Source organism: Maylandia zebra, linkage group LG11 (genome assembly GCF_041146795.1).
Source record: "Maylandia zebra isolate NMK-2024a linkage group LG11, Mzebra_GT3a, whole genome shotgun sequence".
Classification (NCBI taxonomy): Eukaryota; Metazoa; Chordata; class Actinopteri; order Cichliformes; family Cichlidae; genus Maylandia; species Maylandia zebra.
This window is the reverse complement of record NC_135177.1, coordinates 37,720,873-37,737,764: the sequence shown is the minus strand read 5'-3', so window position 1 is coordinate 37,737,764 and position 16,892 is coordinate 37,720,873. Positions and strand designations below refer to the sequence as shown.

Here is a 16,892-nt window from a genome sequence, read left to right as displayed (position 1 = left end):
ACAATGTCATCTTTTATGTGATTCCTGTTTTACTTGACTGTATGTCTAAAATGTGATAAATAAAGTTTTTAAAAAAATCCGACAAACAGGGTCTGGGAGATGTTTTGGTGGAGGTCATGACCTGGCTCAATGATTTAGGAAATGTCTGATTGAAAGCAACACTTTATTGCTCACCTTTTCATCATTTATAAATAAACATAATTATAAGAAGACTCTCAGGTAACCTCACAGGTATGTTTGGACTGTGGGAGGAACCCACAGGAACAGGCAGAACACGGAAACTCCGCACAGACAGAGCCAGCCGGATTCAAACCTTGGACCCGGACCCCGGATCTCTGTGAGTAACGCGCTGCTCCACCGCGCAGACCTGTCAGTGAGCCGACACGGATAATTGAATCGACAGAGAGCCTCACACGCTGCTATACGATCTTTGGAACTACCGCGGTTAGTGCTTAAGGATGCTTCCGGTTCCGCTGTAACCCGGAAACACAATAACAGCTGGAAACAGCGGATCGATTAGCTGAGCGAGTCCGGCTGGTTTGTTGTTTATCCTCGGTTATCTGAGCACGGTGGGTCGGTACTGCGGTGGCAGGAGGAGAGCCGACATGAAGACCCGGATTGGCGGATCAGCCTGAAGCCTGTTCCCGTTAGCAGCCTTTAGCATTAGTGCTACGGCTAGCACGCTGAAGCTAATAGCAGCAGTAGCTGTGGTCCAGTGAGAGCGAACGGCTGCAGGTTTGTCTGCTTTTTACCGTGTACTTCCCTCAGAGAGATGCTAACTGTTAGCCTCCGAGTGTTTTAGTGTGTTTGTGGTCTCACAGCCGGTTTCACTCCGAGCTCTGGAAGCTGATGTTCCTCTGGGTCAGGCCGGTGTCCCAGCTTAACTTGTTGGATCCGTTTACATCTTCCAGATTAAAGATCTCCAGCTCGTGCAAATGCATACACGCATTATTTCCAGACTACAGCGAAATTATTTGTAATTAAAAACAGAGATTAGAAAGTCTAACGCCTGGTCTCGTGTCTCTGTGTTTCTGTAACGTAAATAACGAGCGGACATTTTCCTCACACACCACCGATCAGCTCCACGGACACTCCAGTTTACACGCCTGTTCGCCCGTCGGCGGTTTAATACCTGCCCACGTTACCTAGCGATGTCACAGTTTAACGTGGGCAGATACGTGTCGTCCTCACAACAATCTGTAGGAAATGAGCAGATGTAGCTCGTGTTTCTACCGTCATGGTTTAAAGATGGCAAACAGAGGAGGGAGGATGGACGCCGAGCAGCAGAGCCCGAGACTCCTGCACAGAGACATTAAACACCACAGCAGCACAATGAAACCCAACATCACACCGACAGCTGACGTCTGATATATTTACATGGAAAACTACAGATTGACAGCCTGTTTGACCCTGACCACACCCTCCAAATAAAACCTACAAGAACTAAAAATATTTGCAGGCACATACTCGAGGGTCAAACACATTTTTCATTCTCAAACCTTCTATTCAGTAAGGCAGCAGAGACTCTCCCCCTAAGCAGCTTCTGGATCAGTCACGTTTCATGAAAAGCTTGTCCCGAAAGGCTGATATGGAGCAGGAGGCCAACGAAAGAAACCCGGAAAACACGACATAGCCGAGCTGGGCCCTGAAGTAAAGACATGTCCACACAGGCGCTCTGTGATCTTCAGAACTCCAGAATTCAAAATCCTGCTCCTCACATACAAGGTCTTAAATAATCAGGCCCCATCTTATCTTAATGACCTTGTAGTACCATATCACCCTATTAGAGCACTTCGCTCTCGCTCTGCAGGCCTACTTGTTGTTCCTAGAGTATTTAAAAGTAGAATGGGAGGCAGAGCCTTCAGTTTTCAGGCCCCTCTTCTGTGGAACCAGCTTCCAGTTTGGATTCGGGAGACAGACACTATCTCTACTTTCAAGATCAGGCTTCAAACTTTCCTTTTTGCTAAAGCATATAGTTAGGGCTGGACCAGGTGACCCTGAATCCTCCCTTAGTTATGCTGCAATAGACGTAGGCTGCCGGGGATTCCCATGATGCACTGGGTGTTTCTTCTTCACTCACTATGTGCGTGTACACCTCTCCTTCTGTTTGTCTTTCTGCAGCGCAGCTTCGAGGCACGATGGGGAACCAGCTAGCGGGCATCGCCCCCTCTCAGATCCTGTCCGTGGACAGCTACTTCTCCGACATCGTCGATCACGAGTACGATAAGAGCCTGGGCAGCACGCGCTTCTTCAAGGTGGCCCGGGCCAAACATCGCGAGGGCCTGGTGGTGGTGAAGGTCTTCGCCATCCAGGACCCGTCGCTGCCGCTGACGAGCCACAAGCAGGAGCTGGAGGAGCTGAAGATTCGCCTGCACTCCTGCCAGAACTGCCTGCCTTTCCAGAAAACCTCTCTCACCGAGAAGGCCGCCATCTTGTTCCGCCAGTACGTTCGGGACAACCTGTACGACCGCATCAGCACGCGGCCGTTCCTTAACAACGTGGAGAAGCGCTGGCTCGCCTTCCAGATCCTCAACGCCGTCGACCAGGCTCATAAGGCTGGCGTGCGTCACGGGGACATCAAGACAGAGAACGTGATGGTGACCAGCTGGAACTGGGTGCTGCTCACCGACTTTGCCAGCTTCAAGCCCACCTACCTGCCCGAAGACAACCCCGCCGACTTCAACTACTTCTTCGACACGTCTAGGAGGAGGACGTGCTACATCGCCCCCGAGAGGTTCGTAGATGGAAGCATGTTTACCACGGAGAGCGACCAGAACACGCCGCTGGTGGACCTGACCAACAACAACCAGAGGAGCCGAGGGGAGCTGAAGCAGGCCATGGACATCTTCTCTGCAGGTACGGAGGCGTTGCTGCAAGCTTCCATCACACTTCCGGTGATAATGTTTGTGTGCTTCTGCACTCAGAGGAACGCCAGACCTCATCTGTGTGTGTGTGTGTTTTCAGGCTGTGTGATCGCTGAGCTGTTCACAGAGGGCGTCCCGCTCTTCGATCTGTCCCAGCTGCTGGCGTATCGTAAAGGACACTTCCAGACGGAGCAGGTCCTCATGAAGATCGAGGACCGCAGCGTCAGAGAGCTGGTACTGATTTATGACCTGGCTGGTAATTCAGCACAGAGCAGCTGAAGATGAGCTGTTGTGACTTCAGGCTGACAAATGTTAGAGTCTCACTCTTTGATCAATCAGGTTATTCTGGACTTGCATTAAAAAACTCTGAGGTGCTGCCTTTTGTGGAATTTTCCACCAACAGGAAAAGTCTTTAAAACCTGGGCAGGTGAAAGAGCCAGGAATCTTTTTTCAATTGAACTTTATTTACACGGCGCGAAATCACAACAACAGTCGCCTCAAAGCGCTTTATATTGTAAGATAGACCCTACAATCCTACATACAGAGAAAAGCCCAACAATCACATGACCCCCTGTGAGCAGCACTTTGGAGACAGTGGGAAGGAAAAACTCCCTTTGAACAGGAAGAAACCTCCAACAGAACCAGGCTCAGGGTGTGTGTGTGTGTGTGTGTGTGTGTGTGTGTGTGTGTGTGTGTGTGTGTGTGTGTGTGTGTGTGTGTGTGTTGGAAGCAGGATGTGGTGCAGGTGTGTTATATTCTGAAATGTTTCGGTGTTATAATAAAGACGTTTGGCCAAAAACAAACAGGAAGTTACAAGAACCGCTCTTAAGGAAGGAAACGGCGTGTGAGCGCTGCGGCAAGTCCTGACAAAGTAAAAATAAATGTTTCATCAAATGGAAGCGTTTACTTCCCGGTCGAGCTGAGGTCGTGTGGAGCTCTTACTTGGTCTTACTTTGAAGGCGGCGAGTGCAGCGCCCACAGCGAGGTCTTTACCGGTGTGTGTGTGTGTGCTTCCTGTCAGGTGGCCCAGATGGTGCAGCGGGAGCCCGAGAAGCGGCTGACGGCAGAGGAGTATCTGAAGCAGCAGCGAGGCAAAGCGTTCCCGGACATCTTCTACACCTTCCTGCAGCCGTACATGGCGCAGTTCGCCAAAGAGACGTTCCAGTCGGCGGACGAGCGCGTGCTCATCATCCGCAAAGACCTCGACAACATCCTGCACAACCTGCACGGAGGTCACGCGTCTTTAAGGGTGAAACTTGGAGAGGGTGAAAGTCTGCTGCTGCCGAAACCTGACTGTTGTTGTTTGTTTCCCCTCAGGCTCCGCCTCCTCTTCGCCCCAGGATGGCAGCGATGGCGTGACGAGCTCCCGTGAGGAGCAGGGCCTCGTCGTGCTCGTCTCCGTCATCACTTCCTGCCTCCAGACGCTGCACTGCTGCGACTCCAAGCTCGCCGCGCTGGAGCTCGTCCTCCACCTGGCCCCCCGGCTCAGCGTGGACGTCCTGCTGGACCGCATCACGCCGTACCTGCTGCACTTCTGCAACGACCCCATGCCCCGCGTGCGCGCCCAGGCCGTGCGGACGCTGGCCAAGGTTCTGGCGCTGGTGAAGGAGGTCCCGAGGAACGATGTGAACATCTACCCCGAGTACATCCTGCCGGGCATTGCCCATCTCGCCCAGGACGACGCTACCATCGTCAGGCTGGCGTACGCAGGTCAGTGACTCAGAAACGCCGCAGACGCACGCCGCGCAGGTTTAGATCGTTGACACCTTCTTTGTCCTCTCAGAAAACATCGCCCACCTGGCCGAGAGCGCGCTGCGCTTCCTGGAGCTGGTCCAGGAAAACAACGTGAACACGGAGCAGGACCTGAGCAGCGAGGACGCGGAGGAAGCGCTCCACCCCAACGAAAACTACGACTCAGGTATGCCCCGCCCTCGGTGCTGTTTATAAATGCGTCGCTGTGCGTCCATGTGACGAGCTCGCTGTATGTGTGCTGTGCAGAGCTGCAAGCGCTGCACGAGATGGTGCAGCAGAAGGTGGTGACGCTGCTCAGCGACTCGGAGAACATCGTCAAGCAGTCGCTGATGGAGAACGGCATCACGTGCCTGTGCGTCTTCTTCGGCCGGCAGAAAGCCAATGACGTCCTGCTGTCCCACATGATCACCTTCCTCAACGACAAGAACGACTGGCACCTGCGGGGCGCCTTCTTCGACAGCATCGTGGGTAAGCGCGCCAAACTTAACAGCAGCGCCCTCTGTGGTCAGAAGCGGGAACTGCAGCTGGTGTGCTGTGAGGTTAGCTACCAGCAGCAGCTAAAGACGAGTATAGTTCTCTTCCATCACAGTTTACAGGCTTTAGAGGCCAGTGTTTGGAGGCTGGAGTGAAGCAGACGTAGAAGCTCCTCAGTCTCGACGCCACAAACATCTTCTGGCTGGAAGAGTAATATTCTCAGCCGCTGAGACAGATCGTTTAGGATACCTGTGCGCGTTTCTGCTTCTCTGCCTCGTTGAACTGATGTAGACTCGGTGACATCGCCATAGAAGTCCAATCAGTTTTTCAATTCTGAGGAGTCAAAAGCTTCAAGTTCTCCGGAAAAACACAAACAAACAAACAAAGGAGAGCATAAACATTAACTCATGATCCGAGGTCATAAAGACATCTTTGAATGTAAATGTAAGGACGTGGAAGAGAAGGTGATGCTAAAGAGGGCGGGGCAAACAACTAACAGGGGGAGGAAGTGAAACTGATGAATACAAAATAAAGCAGGAAATAAGAAACGCTCTCTCTCCCTGTGTGTGCCTGCAGGCGTGGCGGCGTACGTCGGCTGGCAGAGTTCGTCCATCCTGAAGCCGCTGCTGCAGCAGGGTCTGAGCGACACCGAGGAGTTCGTCATCTACAAAGCCCTGAACGCGCTCACCTGCATGTGCCAGCTGGGTCTGCTGCAGAAACCGCACCTCTACGAGTTCGTCGGCGACATCGGTAAGCGAGTCTCAGGAGCTGTTTCCCTCCAGCGGCTTTCGCGTGTTTTAGCCGTGGACGTGATGTCACTAAACCCGGTCTGTCTCCTTCCGCCTGCCATAGCTCCGTTCCTGTGTCACCCCAACCTGTGGATCCGTTACGGCGCCGTGGGCTTCATCACCGTAGTCGCACAGCACCTCAACGTCGCCGACGTCTACTGCAAGCTGATGCCCCACCTCAACCCCTTCATCACCCAGCCCATCATCCAGGTGAGTCCGCGCCACCGTCGTCACGCTCGCACCTCCTGCGTCGTCCTCACTTCATCCGTCTTCATCTCCCCGCAGATCGATAAGGAGCTTGTTCTGCTCAGTGTCCTGAAGGAGCCCGTGAGTCGCTCCATCTTCGACTACGCCCTGCGCTCCAAAGACATCGCCACGCTCTTCAGACACCTGCTGCTGCGCCAGAAGAAGCGCGCGGGCACCATCCCAGAATGCCCCACGCCCGATGACCCGGCCATCGCCCAGCTCCTCAAGAAGCTGCTCTCGCAGGTGAGAACACGTTTTATGGGCTCCGCCTCACTGCTGCCTCTGCTGGATGCTACAGGAACTGCAGGCTGTGCTTGCTGCGCCATGATGTTTCTCTGCAGCAATGCTGGCTGCAGTCACAAGGGGGCAGCAACACACAGCTTTTAGCCTGTTGTTTACACACACACAAATCTGCACTCACATTTTAATTGCATGCTTTTAGTCACTTTATACAATCTATCACGAGCATGCTCAGTGAGAGGCCAGCACGAGATCTGACAGGTTAATGAATTAAACACATTTAGCAACAAGAAAACGACGAGCAGCGTTTAGCCTCCTGCACGGCTCCGCCCTCGCTCAGCTTCATGCATGAAACCTGCACGTTCTTCACTGACATGAGGCCGAGGCTTTTCATGTCGTGGTTTCTCTGAAGATAAAGGATTTGTTTGTCCAGCTGATTTGAAAGCTAAATTCTTCTGCGGCTGTCGGTGTTTGTTCCTGACTGGATGTGGTCGACCTTCTCGACACAGTTAAACACATTTCGCCTCTGATCAGTTCCTGTTACTGGAAAGGAGGAAACAGAGATGATGATTAATCATGTGGACGGCAGAAGTTCAAACTGAGGAATCCAGAGGTTTATCACCTCGTCAGTGTGAGGAGTGTAGATAAGGATAAGTCTGCTGAGTCTCAGAGCTCCTCCTGCGTGATCATGATCAGTTCCTCTGGCGTCCAGCAGAGGCAGCAGCGACTCAGTCCCCATAGACTCCCGTGTTAAAATGAACACGCTTACAGCCTGACTGATCGTTTCCACCTTCATAATAAGTGAATGAGCCTTTCTGCTCACAGCAGAGACGAGTGGAGGGAGATGATGTGCTTTAACTCCTCCCACCTCATTTTATTCACACGACTTGTTGACAGCAAATGATCACCGCCGTGCGGACTCTGTTCTCAGGGCATGACCGAGGCCGAGGAGGACAAGCTGCTGGCGCTCAAAGACTTCATGCTGAAATCCAACAAGGCCAAAGCCAACATGGGCGAGCAGAGCCACGCGGGGGAGGCGGGCCAGACCGGCGTCATCGACCTGGCCACGCTCGGCATCACCGGCCGCCAAGTGGACCTGATCAAACCCAAAGCCGAGGGCGAGGACAAGCGAGGTAACCCACATCCCATCCACACAGCGAGTTTCACATACACATATGAAAGTTGGTACACAGTTGTAACGTGCTAACATGGACCAAAAAATCCACCGGACCCACGTCCCAAACCTGCAGGAAGTCGGCCATTTTTAATTAAAAATGCCCTTCTGGTGCGGATTCGACCATTTCCAGGTGTCACACTTTTGCAGACTCCTCCTCGGGATTTATTGGATCAACTTGGTATGGGGTCACTCTACACTGCACGCCTGGGCCATGTTAAATCGAGGAGCTTTAGAGTTTTCGTCGTGGAGCGTGTCCGCGGCACCACAGCCAATGTTCGACACTGTGAGGCTTCGCTGTGGTTAAGCTGAGTCGGTCTTAGGTAGGGCTGGGTATCGAAGAATCCATTCTGATCCACAAGGTCCTGATTCGATTTGAATCGGGGACATTTTGCCTCAGACAGCCAAAAATGTTATAACTCTGATCGTTTATCAGCATGTATCCATGTATAAGACAAAGCTGACGCTGTGAGGCTCCATCAGAGGTGTGAGCATCACCGCAGACGTCTTTGTGTCAAAGTAACTGAGGATAAAACATGAAGCAGGTTCTCCTGTTCTGGCTTTTTATAGCAGAGAAGCTTCAAACTCTTCTGCAGTCGATCAAAGACTGAAGCAACCTGATGCTGCTGAAGTGAAGCAGAGTCACAGAGGTTCGATCACAGCTGAGCAATCACTGAAGTCTAAATGTCTTCAGTCTGAACAGAGGTGAGGCTTTCTGCTCGGAAGGCAGTTAAATGTAAAAAACCAGCAGCTGACAGGCTGTAAACAGCTGTAGACTTGTGTGTAATAAACAAGCGAAAAATGCAGAAAACAGAGATTCAGACGGGAAACTGTTGCTGAGAGAGAGAGCTGTGCATGAAGTGTGATTTTATCCTGGTGGAAGCAAAACAGCAAAAGTCAGAGTGAATCATGACGATGTTTATGTGAAGCGTAGTTTGGATCTTCTTTTGCTGCTGGTTCGGTCAATAATGTTTGGAGAGACATCAAACTAACAGCTTCTGAATCGGCGCAAAAAGGGTGTAAACACAAAGCTCGACCCGCCGACACATTGGAATCAGCGAGCTGTCGGCTTTCAGCCCCGACCGTGTCCGTGCCGTCGGGTGAGAAAGGCGACGTCTCACTGATTCTGATGCGTCGGCGCTGTGTGTTTACGTCTTTGTGCAGAAGCCTGTTCCTGCTCTCATTCACTGTTTTGGTGGTTGTTGAAAATTTGTGAGATTGAACTTGAGATTCTGGCGTTTCGGGCAAAATAAATTTATATTTAAAAATCTATTCAGGATTTTAATGAATCGATATCACGTTATCCAAGCCAGAATCGATTTTAATCAGAACATCGATATTCAAAACCCAGCCCTGGTCTTAGAGGCGGGTAAGCTCCTCCCACATTTTTTACAGTTTCACAGCTGAGTGACATGAAACTGAACTGAACTTCAGTGTTGTTGTTTTGTTTGTGCTTCATTGCACTTTCCTGTTCCTGCAGCTGGTCTGCTGATCAGGCCGTAAACACGACCCACTGCTGCCTCTGCTGGACGTTAGGGGAACTGCAGGGTTTCAGCTCTGATGCTTATTGTTTTGTCGAGTGTTTCCATGTGTCTGTTGTGATGTCTCTTGTGGGGTATGTAAAAGGTCCCGCTGCTTTGAAACAATCCTGTTCCAGATGTTTTTGTGTAATTCCGCCACAGTAATCGGCTCCATCTGCAGCCACACATGTGAGAGCAGCAGATTGTTGAAGAAAGACGCTCTCTGGTCTGTCTCATTAATCACTTTGGCTTTGTGATCAGAGAGCGGCCGACAGATTCACTGCATCTAATCAAAGCCCTCCAAAATAAAAGTATCTCATCTCGACGAGCACATGAAGAATTATTCGAACTTCATGTGCTCGTCACACTTTCTTTGTGTGACATTTGTTTCGCCTTCTCCTCGGATTTAGTTTCACCGATTGTGGAAGCTGCTTCATCTGAGCTCGTGGTTAACGTCCTGTTTGCATGTCTGTCCCACAGCCAGGAAGCACACCAAGCAGGACTCCACCATGAACGAGGAGTGGAAGAGCATGTTTGGATCTCAGGAGCCGCCCTCCAGCCAGCCCGCCACGGTAACGCCACCCGACATTCGTACGCTGCTGTGCCGGGTCCCATTTAGTCTGAGAGCAGATGTGCACGACTATTCTCAGAGTTTAGAGGCTGCAGGTACAGAGGGGCGGGTCTAAAAGCATCAGGGACATTTGTAGTTTGACTGCTCACCAGACAACACTCAAAACAATGCATTGTGGGTAAACTTTCTGGGTTCTTCATCACACCTGCAGCTGTGTCGTCATCATATTCTAACGTAATTGTGTGTCAGTGCTGTGGAGGAGGAACCATCGTTAGATTTCATCTTCAGTGGGAGGAAACCTGCTCGACTAAGGTTTCACGCCTTCCTTTCGCGCGCCCCGGGGCATGATGGGAGATAATTCTGTGGTTCTGGTTCCTTTCAGTCGCTAAACTTGGGTTTGGGTCCTGTTCGCAGGCCGCCGACGGGCCGGGGAGTCAGATCAGGAAGAGCACCGCGGCTCTGGCGGTGCCCGTGCTGCAGTCGGTGGCAAGCGGCCCCGCCTATCAGCGACGCCTCAACACGTGCAAGGCCGAGCTTCAGCAGCTGGTGCAGCAGAAGAGGGAGCAGTGCAGTGCCGAGCGCATGGCCAAGCAGATGATGGAGAGCGCTGAGTGGGAGAGCCGACCTCCTCCTCCAGGTAAGCGCCACCGCACTCGCAGCGGACCTCGGGCGGGGTGCGGGCGAGCTCACACCTCACACAGCTGTGACTGTTTCAGGGTGGCACCCGAAAGGCCTGCTGGTCGCCCACCTGCACGAACACAAAGCTGCCGTGAACCGCATCCGAGTCTCCGACGAGCACTCCATCTTCGCCACGGCTTCCAACGACGGTACTGTCAAAGTGTGGGACAGCCAGAAGATGGAGGGAAAGACCACGACCACCAGGTGAGGCCCTCAGGTGTGCCTGCCCCGCATGCAGAAGCGGCGCCGCGGAGTCACTCACCCTCACCGTGTCTCCGCAGGTCTGTGTTGACGTACTCTCGCATCGGCGGCCACGTGAAGACGCTGACCTTCTGTCAGGGCTCGCACTATTTAGCCGTGGCCTCGGATAATGGATCCATCCAGCTGCTCGCCGTCGAAGCCAACAAACCGCCAAAATCCCCCAAAGTGCAGCCGTTCCAGAGCAGGTAACAGAAACCCGACGACACAGTTCAAGATAGCCGTATTTGAGATGAGCACCAGGATATCTGACAGGAAGTCGGTCTGTGCTCTTTCAGGTCTCTGGACCTGCAGGAGGACGGCTGCACGGTCGACATCCACCACTTCAACTCCGGTGCCCAGTCGGTGCTGGCGTACGCCACCGTCAATGGCTCGCTGGTCGGCTGGGACCTCCGCTCCAACTCCAACGCCTGGACGCTGCGCCACGACCTCCGCCTCGGACTCATCACGTCCTTTGCCGTGGACATGCACCAGTGCTGGCTCTGCCTCGGTCCGTGTGTCCTCACATGAAATCTGTTTGTGTTGGCGGCAAAACGGTTTTAACAAAGACGTGCGTCCAGGTGTCGCACGAAACATTCACGTCTCTGTGTTTCCTGCAGGTACGAGCAGCGGCACCATGGCCTGCTGGGATATGCGGTTCCAGCTGCCCATCTCAAACCACTCCCACCCTGCCCGAGCACGAATCAGACGGCTGCTGATGCACCCGCTCTACCAGTCGTCTGTCATCGCAGGTCAGCTGAGTCGCCTCAGAGTTCGTTTCTGTTAAAGTCTCCACAGAGTCATAAGTGTGTGTGTGTGTGTGTGTCTGCAGCTGTGCAGGGGAACAATGAGGTGTCCATGTGGGACATGGAGACCGGAGACCGCAAATTCACCCTGTGGGCGAGCTCGGCACCCCCACTCTCTGAGATGCAGGTGTGTGTGTGTGTGTGTGTGTGTGTGTGTGTGTGTGTGTGTGTGTGTGTGTGTGTGTGTGTGTGTGTGTGTGTAAGTCACTGAGGTGTGTGTTTGTGTGTCTGCAGCCGTCCCCACACAGCATTAACGGGATCTACTGCAGTCCTGCTGACGGGAACCCTCTGCTGCTCACAGCCGGCTCTGACATGAGGATCAGGTGTGACCCACAGAGAAACATCCACACAAACACTCCACCTCACAGTTCTCTGCATCGTTAGCTCACAGGTGGAGTCCACGGATCGCTGACGTCGCCGAGCGAGCGGTGCCCAGCTCACACAGACTGGTTGGCTGAGGTTAGCTCGCTGTAGCTGGTAGCACATCGTTCACCTGTGTTAGCAGGAAAGCTAACATTAGCTAAGATTAGCCAGACTCACTCAGTGAAGCTCAACAGGAAGTTCTGGTTCTGGCTGGGTTGTATTTCACCCTCCACAGTTACAAAGCTCTGTCCTGGCAGGAAGTCGTAGTCATGGAGAGATGATGTCGTAGCTGTGCAGCTGACACCGCTGGGTCATCGGGTCAGCTGACGCTCAGGTGTAAGCGCCGCTCTGTGGCCCACAGAACATCAAACATGGCAGCAGGACGAGCTCGCGGCTCTGTTCGTTTAACAGTTTCTCTGAGCGACCGTTGACCTCTGCTGACCTCCATTCAGGTTCTGGGACCTGGCGTATCCGGAAAGGTCGTACATTGTGGCGGGCGGAGCCAACGACTCGCTGCACTGCCCGTCTGTCCTCTACAGCCGCAAGATCATCGAAGGGACCGAGGTCGTACAGGTATGCACATGCACGCACGCACATGCACACACGCACACACTCTTCCTGCTTTCACCTTTGAACACTGCCGTCTCTGCAGGAGATCCACAGCAAACAGAAAAGCGGCGTGGTGGAGGACTCGCCCCGCCGCGGCCCGGAGTCCCTCCCCTTAGGTCACCACGACATCATCACGGACATCGCCACCTTCCAGACCACGCAGGGCTTCATTGTCACCTCGTCCAGAGACGGCATCGTCAAAGTCTGGAAATGAGGGCCCCCGATGACATCACAGCACACGCACGCAGGGAGGCGTGTGTTTATGGACACACGCTCCTGTTCCCCATGAACACGGTTACATCATCATCACGAGACGTGGTTCAAACAGGAAGTGAAATGCTCTGCTGTAGACTCTGACCCCTGACGACTAGTTTGTGCTTTTCATGTCCGTCAGTGTCAGGTGACAGGAAGTGCAGGTGTGCAGCTGATCTCGCTCCTGCCGGATGAACACGCCATTTTTCACTCTGAAGTCTTGTTGCCTGGATACGAAGGAAACCTGATTTTTAGAACCACGATTGATAGCTGCGCTGATGATTTAGGGAAGTAAATCTGTTGAGTTGCATTATGGGACATGTAGTCTTGTTTTGATTCATCTTTAGTTCAGTTTTCCATGTGCAGGTGTAATTCAGCTTCTTTAAATCGGAGCGTCAGCGACGCCTCCAGCTGAGCTCCACGTTGTTCCTGCAGAGCCCACCAGGGGTCCCCATCCACAACTTGGGAACTGCTGTTGAGCCCGTGTGACGTTCTTCTGGCTTCATTTGAAAGTGCTTTATTAACAAAAGGACTGCGTACATCAGGAGCACAGATTAGTCACCTGAGGTAAACTTCCTGTCTCGTTGTGATGATTCACCTGAACGCTGCTCAGAAGCATCAAACACTGTCAGAGCTCCACAAACCAGCAGAATCTGTGTGTGTGAAAATAAAACCATGTATGAAACGATGCTTTACGGTCTGAAGCAAACTGAGTGAGACCTGAGAACTCTGTGTGCACGTGCACCTGTCCAGACGTCTTTGTGGGGACCAAAGTGCCACATCGAAGGTGTTATTTAGACTCACAGTGTGGTTTTGGTGTCAGGCTTCTAGTTAGGCTCAGGGTTAGAAGCATTATGTCAATTACATGTCCCGACTAAGATATGAAGACGAGAATCTGTGTGTTGGTCCTGCATAGGTGCATTTAGACGTCTTTCTTCATTTTTTTTACAGTTTTAAATAAAGTTTCTCTCTCGCGCACACACACACACACACACAGACACACACACAGACACAGACACACAGACACACACAGACACACACACACACACACACAGACACACACACAGACACAGACACACAGACACACACAGACACACACACACACACACACGCACACACGCACACACACACACACAGACACACACACACAGACACACACAGACACACACACACACAGACACACACACACACGCACACACACACACGCACACACACACACACAGACACACACACACAGACACACACAGACACACACACAGACACAGACACAGACACACACACAGACACAGACACACACACACACAGACACACACACACACAGACACACACACAGACGCACACACACACACAGACGCACACACAGACACAGACGCACACACAGACACACAGACACACACACACACAGACACACACACAGACACACACAGACACACACACACACAGACGCACACACAGACACACACACAGACACACACACAGACGCACACACAGACACACACAGACACAGACACACACACAGACACAGACACACACACACACACACAGACGCACACACACACACACACAGACGCACACACAGACACACACACACACACACACAGACGCACACACAGACACACACACAGACGCACACACAGACACACACAGACACACACACACAGACACACACACACACACAGACGCACACACAGACACACACACAGACACACACACAGACACACACACACACACAGACGCACACACAGACACAGACGCACACACAGACACACACACAGACACACACACAGACGCACACACAGACACACACACACACAGACACACACACAGACCACGTGATCAGAGACCGTGGCTGTTTCCTGATTGGTCACAAAGAGGAAGTCAGACGGACACTTGAGATCATTTTATTTTCTTAAACCATCGTTGACGTGTGAAAGCTGCAGTTACATGGAGTCCACACAGTCCCGTCTGTGGGAGCGATACTGTACACGCTTCACTTCTACCTGTGTTTTTAAGGCTGCTTCAGGTTCATGGAAAATTACACATCAACACATTAACTTCTCTCAAGTCTTAACCTTGTTCTCACATCAGCCTCCACCTGATTTATAAAAAGTAGCACCTGACTGGAGGGAAAGGAGCGTGGGCGGGGTCTGTGAGGGGAGTCGAGCAGTGAGGATAACGGGATGTGCTCTGGAGGGAAAACTACGGAGGCCCTGAAAGGTCACAGTAACGTTCACGTTTCCTGTGAGCTGGATTATGATACAGCACCGTGCATCTCTGAGAACTGAGCACCAACCTGCAATCTCTCCTGTGCCCAGCAGAGGCAGCAGTGAGTGAGTCGCCATAGAATCGCACGTTAAACCTTTCCAGCCTGTTTTAAAGTTTGTGTTACAGGGGGCGTGGCCTCTTTGACTGAGGCTAACTGTACAAACAGCAAGTCCCGAATTTGTATGTCTCACTTTTTTATGTTTCCTAATGTGGACGAGGACAAACCAGTGCGATGAGCAGCGACCGTGTCAGCTGTTACAGGTCACACCTGCTGGGACTGAGACTTAGGCGATCGTTCCTGTGACCTTTCTGGGCCTCTTTAAATCGAACATGCGTGTAAACAAACAAAAAGCAGGCGACAGATGACTGAAAGCGTTCGAGCAGTTTCCCTGATGGCGGCGGGGGAGGGCGGGTAAATGCTGTGACTAATTCATTGAGTGGCCTCGGCAGGTTTCCTTATGCGTGTTCAGCCGTGACGCTCTCGTCCTCCTCATCTGATCTTCGTCCCACACAGGCTCTGACACTCCTCCTGCGTCAGGAAGCGGTTCTTGTTGCCGCCGCAGCCGCCGTACCAGAAGCGAGCGCACTCCTTCTGTGCGGCGTCAAAGAACCACATCATCGTGTAGTTGTCGCAGCTGCCCCGGTCCTGAGGGAGGATACAGGAATCTGGAGGACAACAGGAGACGGATATTAGAGCACTGCAGAGCGAGACGTGACCCGAAACATCTCAACATGCACGCTCGTCCTTGTTAGAACAACCGGGAAATAGCTCCTCCTCTTTCCTTCTCTCTCGCTGCCTTTTTTAACTTGTATTTATTGGCACAAACATCGTGTGTGCGCTCACACTGTTCAGCTGTCACCGCTGTCCATCGCACAGGCGGGTCTTACCTTTAGAGGCGAAGCTGGCAGGCAGAGTCTTCTCCACCACATTGGGATCTGCGAGCGAGGACAGAGTAAAGTCAGAGAGGCGATAGCTGTGCAGGCGAGCAGTGATGAGGGCTTCTCACAGGTCGGCGTGTTCTGTCACTGAGCAGGAAGTACTGGCACGTGAGAAGAAGAGCGTTGCTTTTACTGTGACCTTTGTCCCCCACGTACATACATGTGAATGCATGTCCGTGTGCAGACGGAGTCTGAGCGTGGACAGCAGTAGCAGAGGGCGTGTTATCAGCGCGACCACAGAGGACTTTAGTAGGAAGCAACACGCAGAGCATCCTGTTAGCTGTCCGCTGATAGCAGAGGTTAGTGGGTCCACAGACGTGGAGCGGTCAGCTTGTGTGCAGTCTGGACTTACGCTGGTTCCCACATGTCTGGAAACATTCATATTCCGTTCTAAAGCGGTTGGCGTTGCCACCGCAGCCGCCATACCAGAACCGAGAGCATGCACCGACGTTTGTGTCAAAGAACCAGGCTGTGGCGTATTTCTTACACTGGTTGCCGATATCAGCGGGCAGCTGACACCGGGCTGAAAGCAGAACACACACATTTACTACAAACAGGCAGCGGCTCCAGCACAGACTGACTGAACGCCTGCATTCCTTCTGATGACCAGCAGGGGGCGACTCAGGAGGAGGAAGCTTTGGGAGAAAGTCTCTTTTTTGAGGGAGGGATGCCAATTTTTCCCCACTGTGACCATACTGCCACGGCCCCAAGAAACACCTTCAAACATAAAGATACAGCGACGGAGCAGTCGGCTGCAACTCTGGGGTTCAGATTCTGAAACCAGAATTTATCCACCTGAGCCAGTGTTGTTGTTAGCAACCTTTATTCCATCATCAGCTCTGTCATCCATCATGGCTGACAAACGAGCACACCCTCCTACCCCGAGCTCCTGTACGTGATGATGCTCCGCCTCCTTGAGTTGCTTTTACTGCCTCTGAGAGAATGCAGGCTACGTCCGTCTTTTATGTACAGTCTGTGGCTGAGACCTGCTGCTCATGCAGTCGAACAAAGACACGAGGTTAAAGCATACATGACACGCGACATGCCCACCACATCTGTGCAGCTGCTGAAGGAGAGAACATCTGTACACACTTTAATGAAAAGAGTTTGTCTG

General features: G+C 52.3%; 2 protein-coding genes across 2 annotated transcripts in view; one reads left to right on the top strand and one right to left on the bottom strand.

Moving 5' to 3' along the window:
• The first annotated feature begins 464 nt into the window (after window positions 1-464).
• Window positions 465-13,263, top strand: LOC143421184 (phosphoinositide 3-kinase regulatory subunit 4-like). Its single transcript, XM_076890359.1, has 21 exons — window positions 465-735; window positions 2,122-2,856; window positions 2,965-3,098; window positions 3,886-4,096; window positions 4,182-4,574; window positions 4,648-4,782; window positions 4,863-5,084; window positions 5,667-5,840; window positions 5,943-6,088; window positions 6,164-6,367; window positions 7,296-7,497; window positions 9,539-9,630; window positions 10,044-10,266; window positions 10,346-10,511; window positions 10,589-10,753; window positions 10,844-11,055; window positions 11,165-11,296; window positions 11,377-11,477; window positions 11,585-11,673; window positions 12,166-12,286; window positions 12,366-13,263. Exons 2-21 carry the CDS (start codon window positions 2,139-2,141, stop codon window positions 12,534-12,536), a joined length of 4,011 nt encoding a protein of 1,336 aa, XP_076746474.1. The 5' UTR covers window positions 465-735; window positions 2,122-2,138; the 3' UTR covers window positions 12,537-13,263.
• Window positions 13,264-14,459: 1,196 nt separating this feature from the next.
• Window positions 14,460-16,892, bottom strand: part of LOC101479129 (collagen alpha-6(VI) chain) — a 69,328-nt gene continuing 66,895 nt past the window's right edge. Inside the window, exons 41-43 of the mRNA XM_076889560.1 lie at window positions 16,131-16,301; window positions 15,728-15,775; window positions 14,460-15,505 (exon numbers count right to left, since the gene is read on the bottom strand). Coding sequence (XP_076745675.1) covers window positions 15,330-15,505; window positions 15,728-15,775; window positions 16,131-16,301 — 395 coding nt within the window. The 3' untranslated portion in view covers window positions 14,460-15,329. The remainder of the gene's footprint in view (window positions 15,506-15,727; window positions 15,776-16,130; window positions 16,302-16,892) is intronic.

Coding starts and splice junctions, on each gene's coding strand:
- LOC143421184 (XM_076890359.1), top strand. CDS start 2,139: ATGGGGAACCAGCTAGCGGGCATCGCCCCCTCTCAGATCCTGTCCGTG. Junction 9,631..10,043: donor CCTCCAGCCAGCCCGCCACG/GTAACGCCACCC, acceptor TCCTGTTCGCAG/GCCGCCGACGGGCCGGGGAG. Junction 11,297..11,376: donor CCAGTCGTCTGTCATCGCAG/GTCAGCTGAGTC, acceptor GTGTGTCTGCAG/CTGTGCAGGGGAACAATGAG.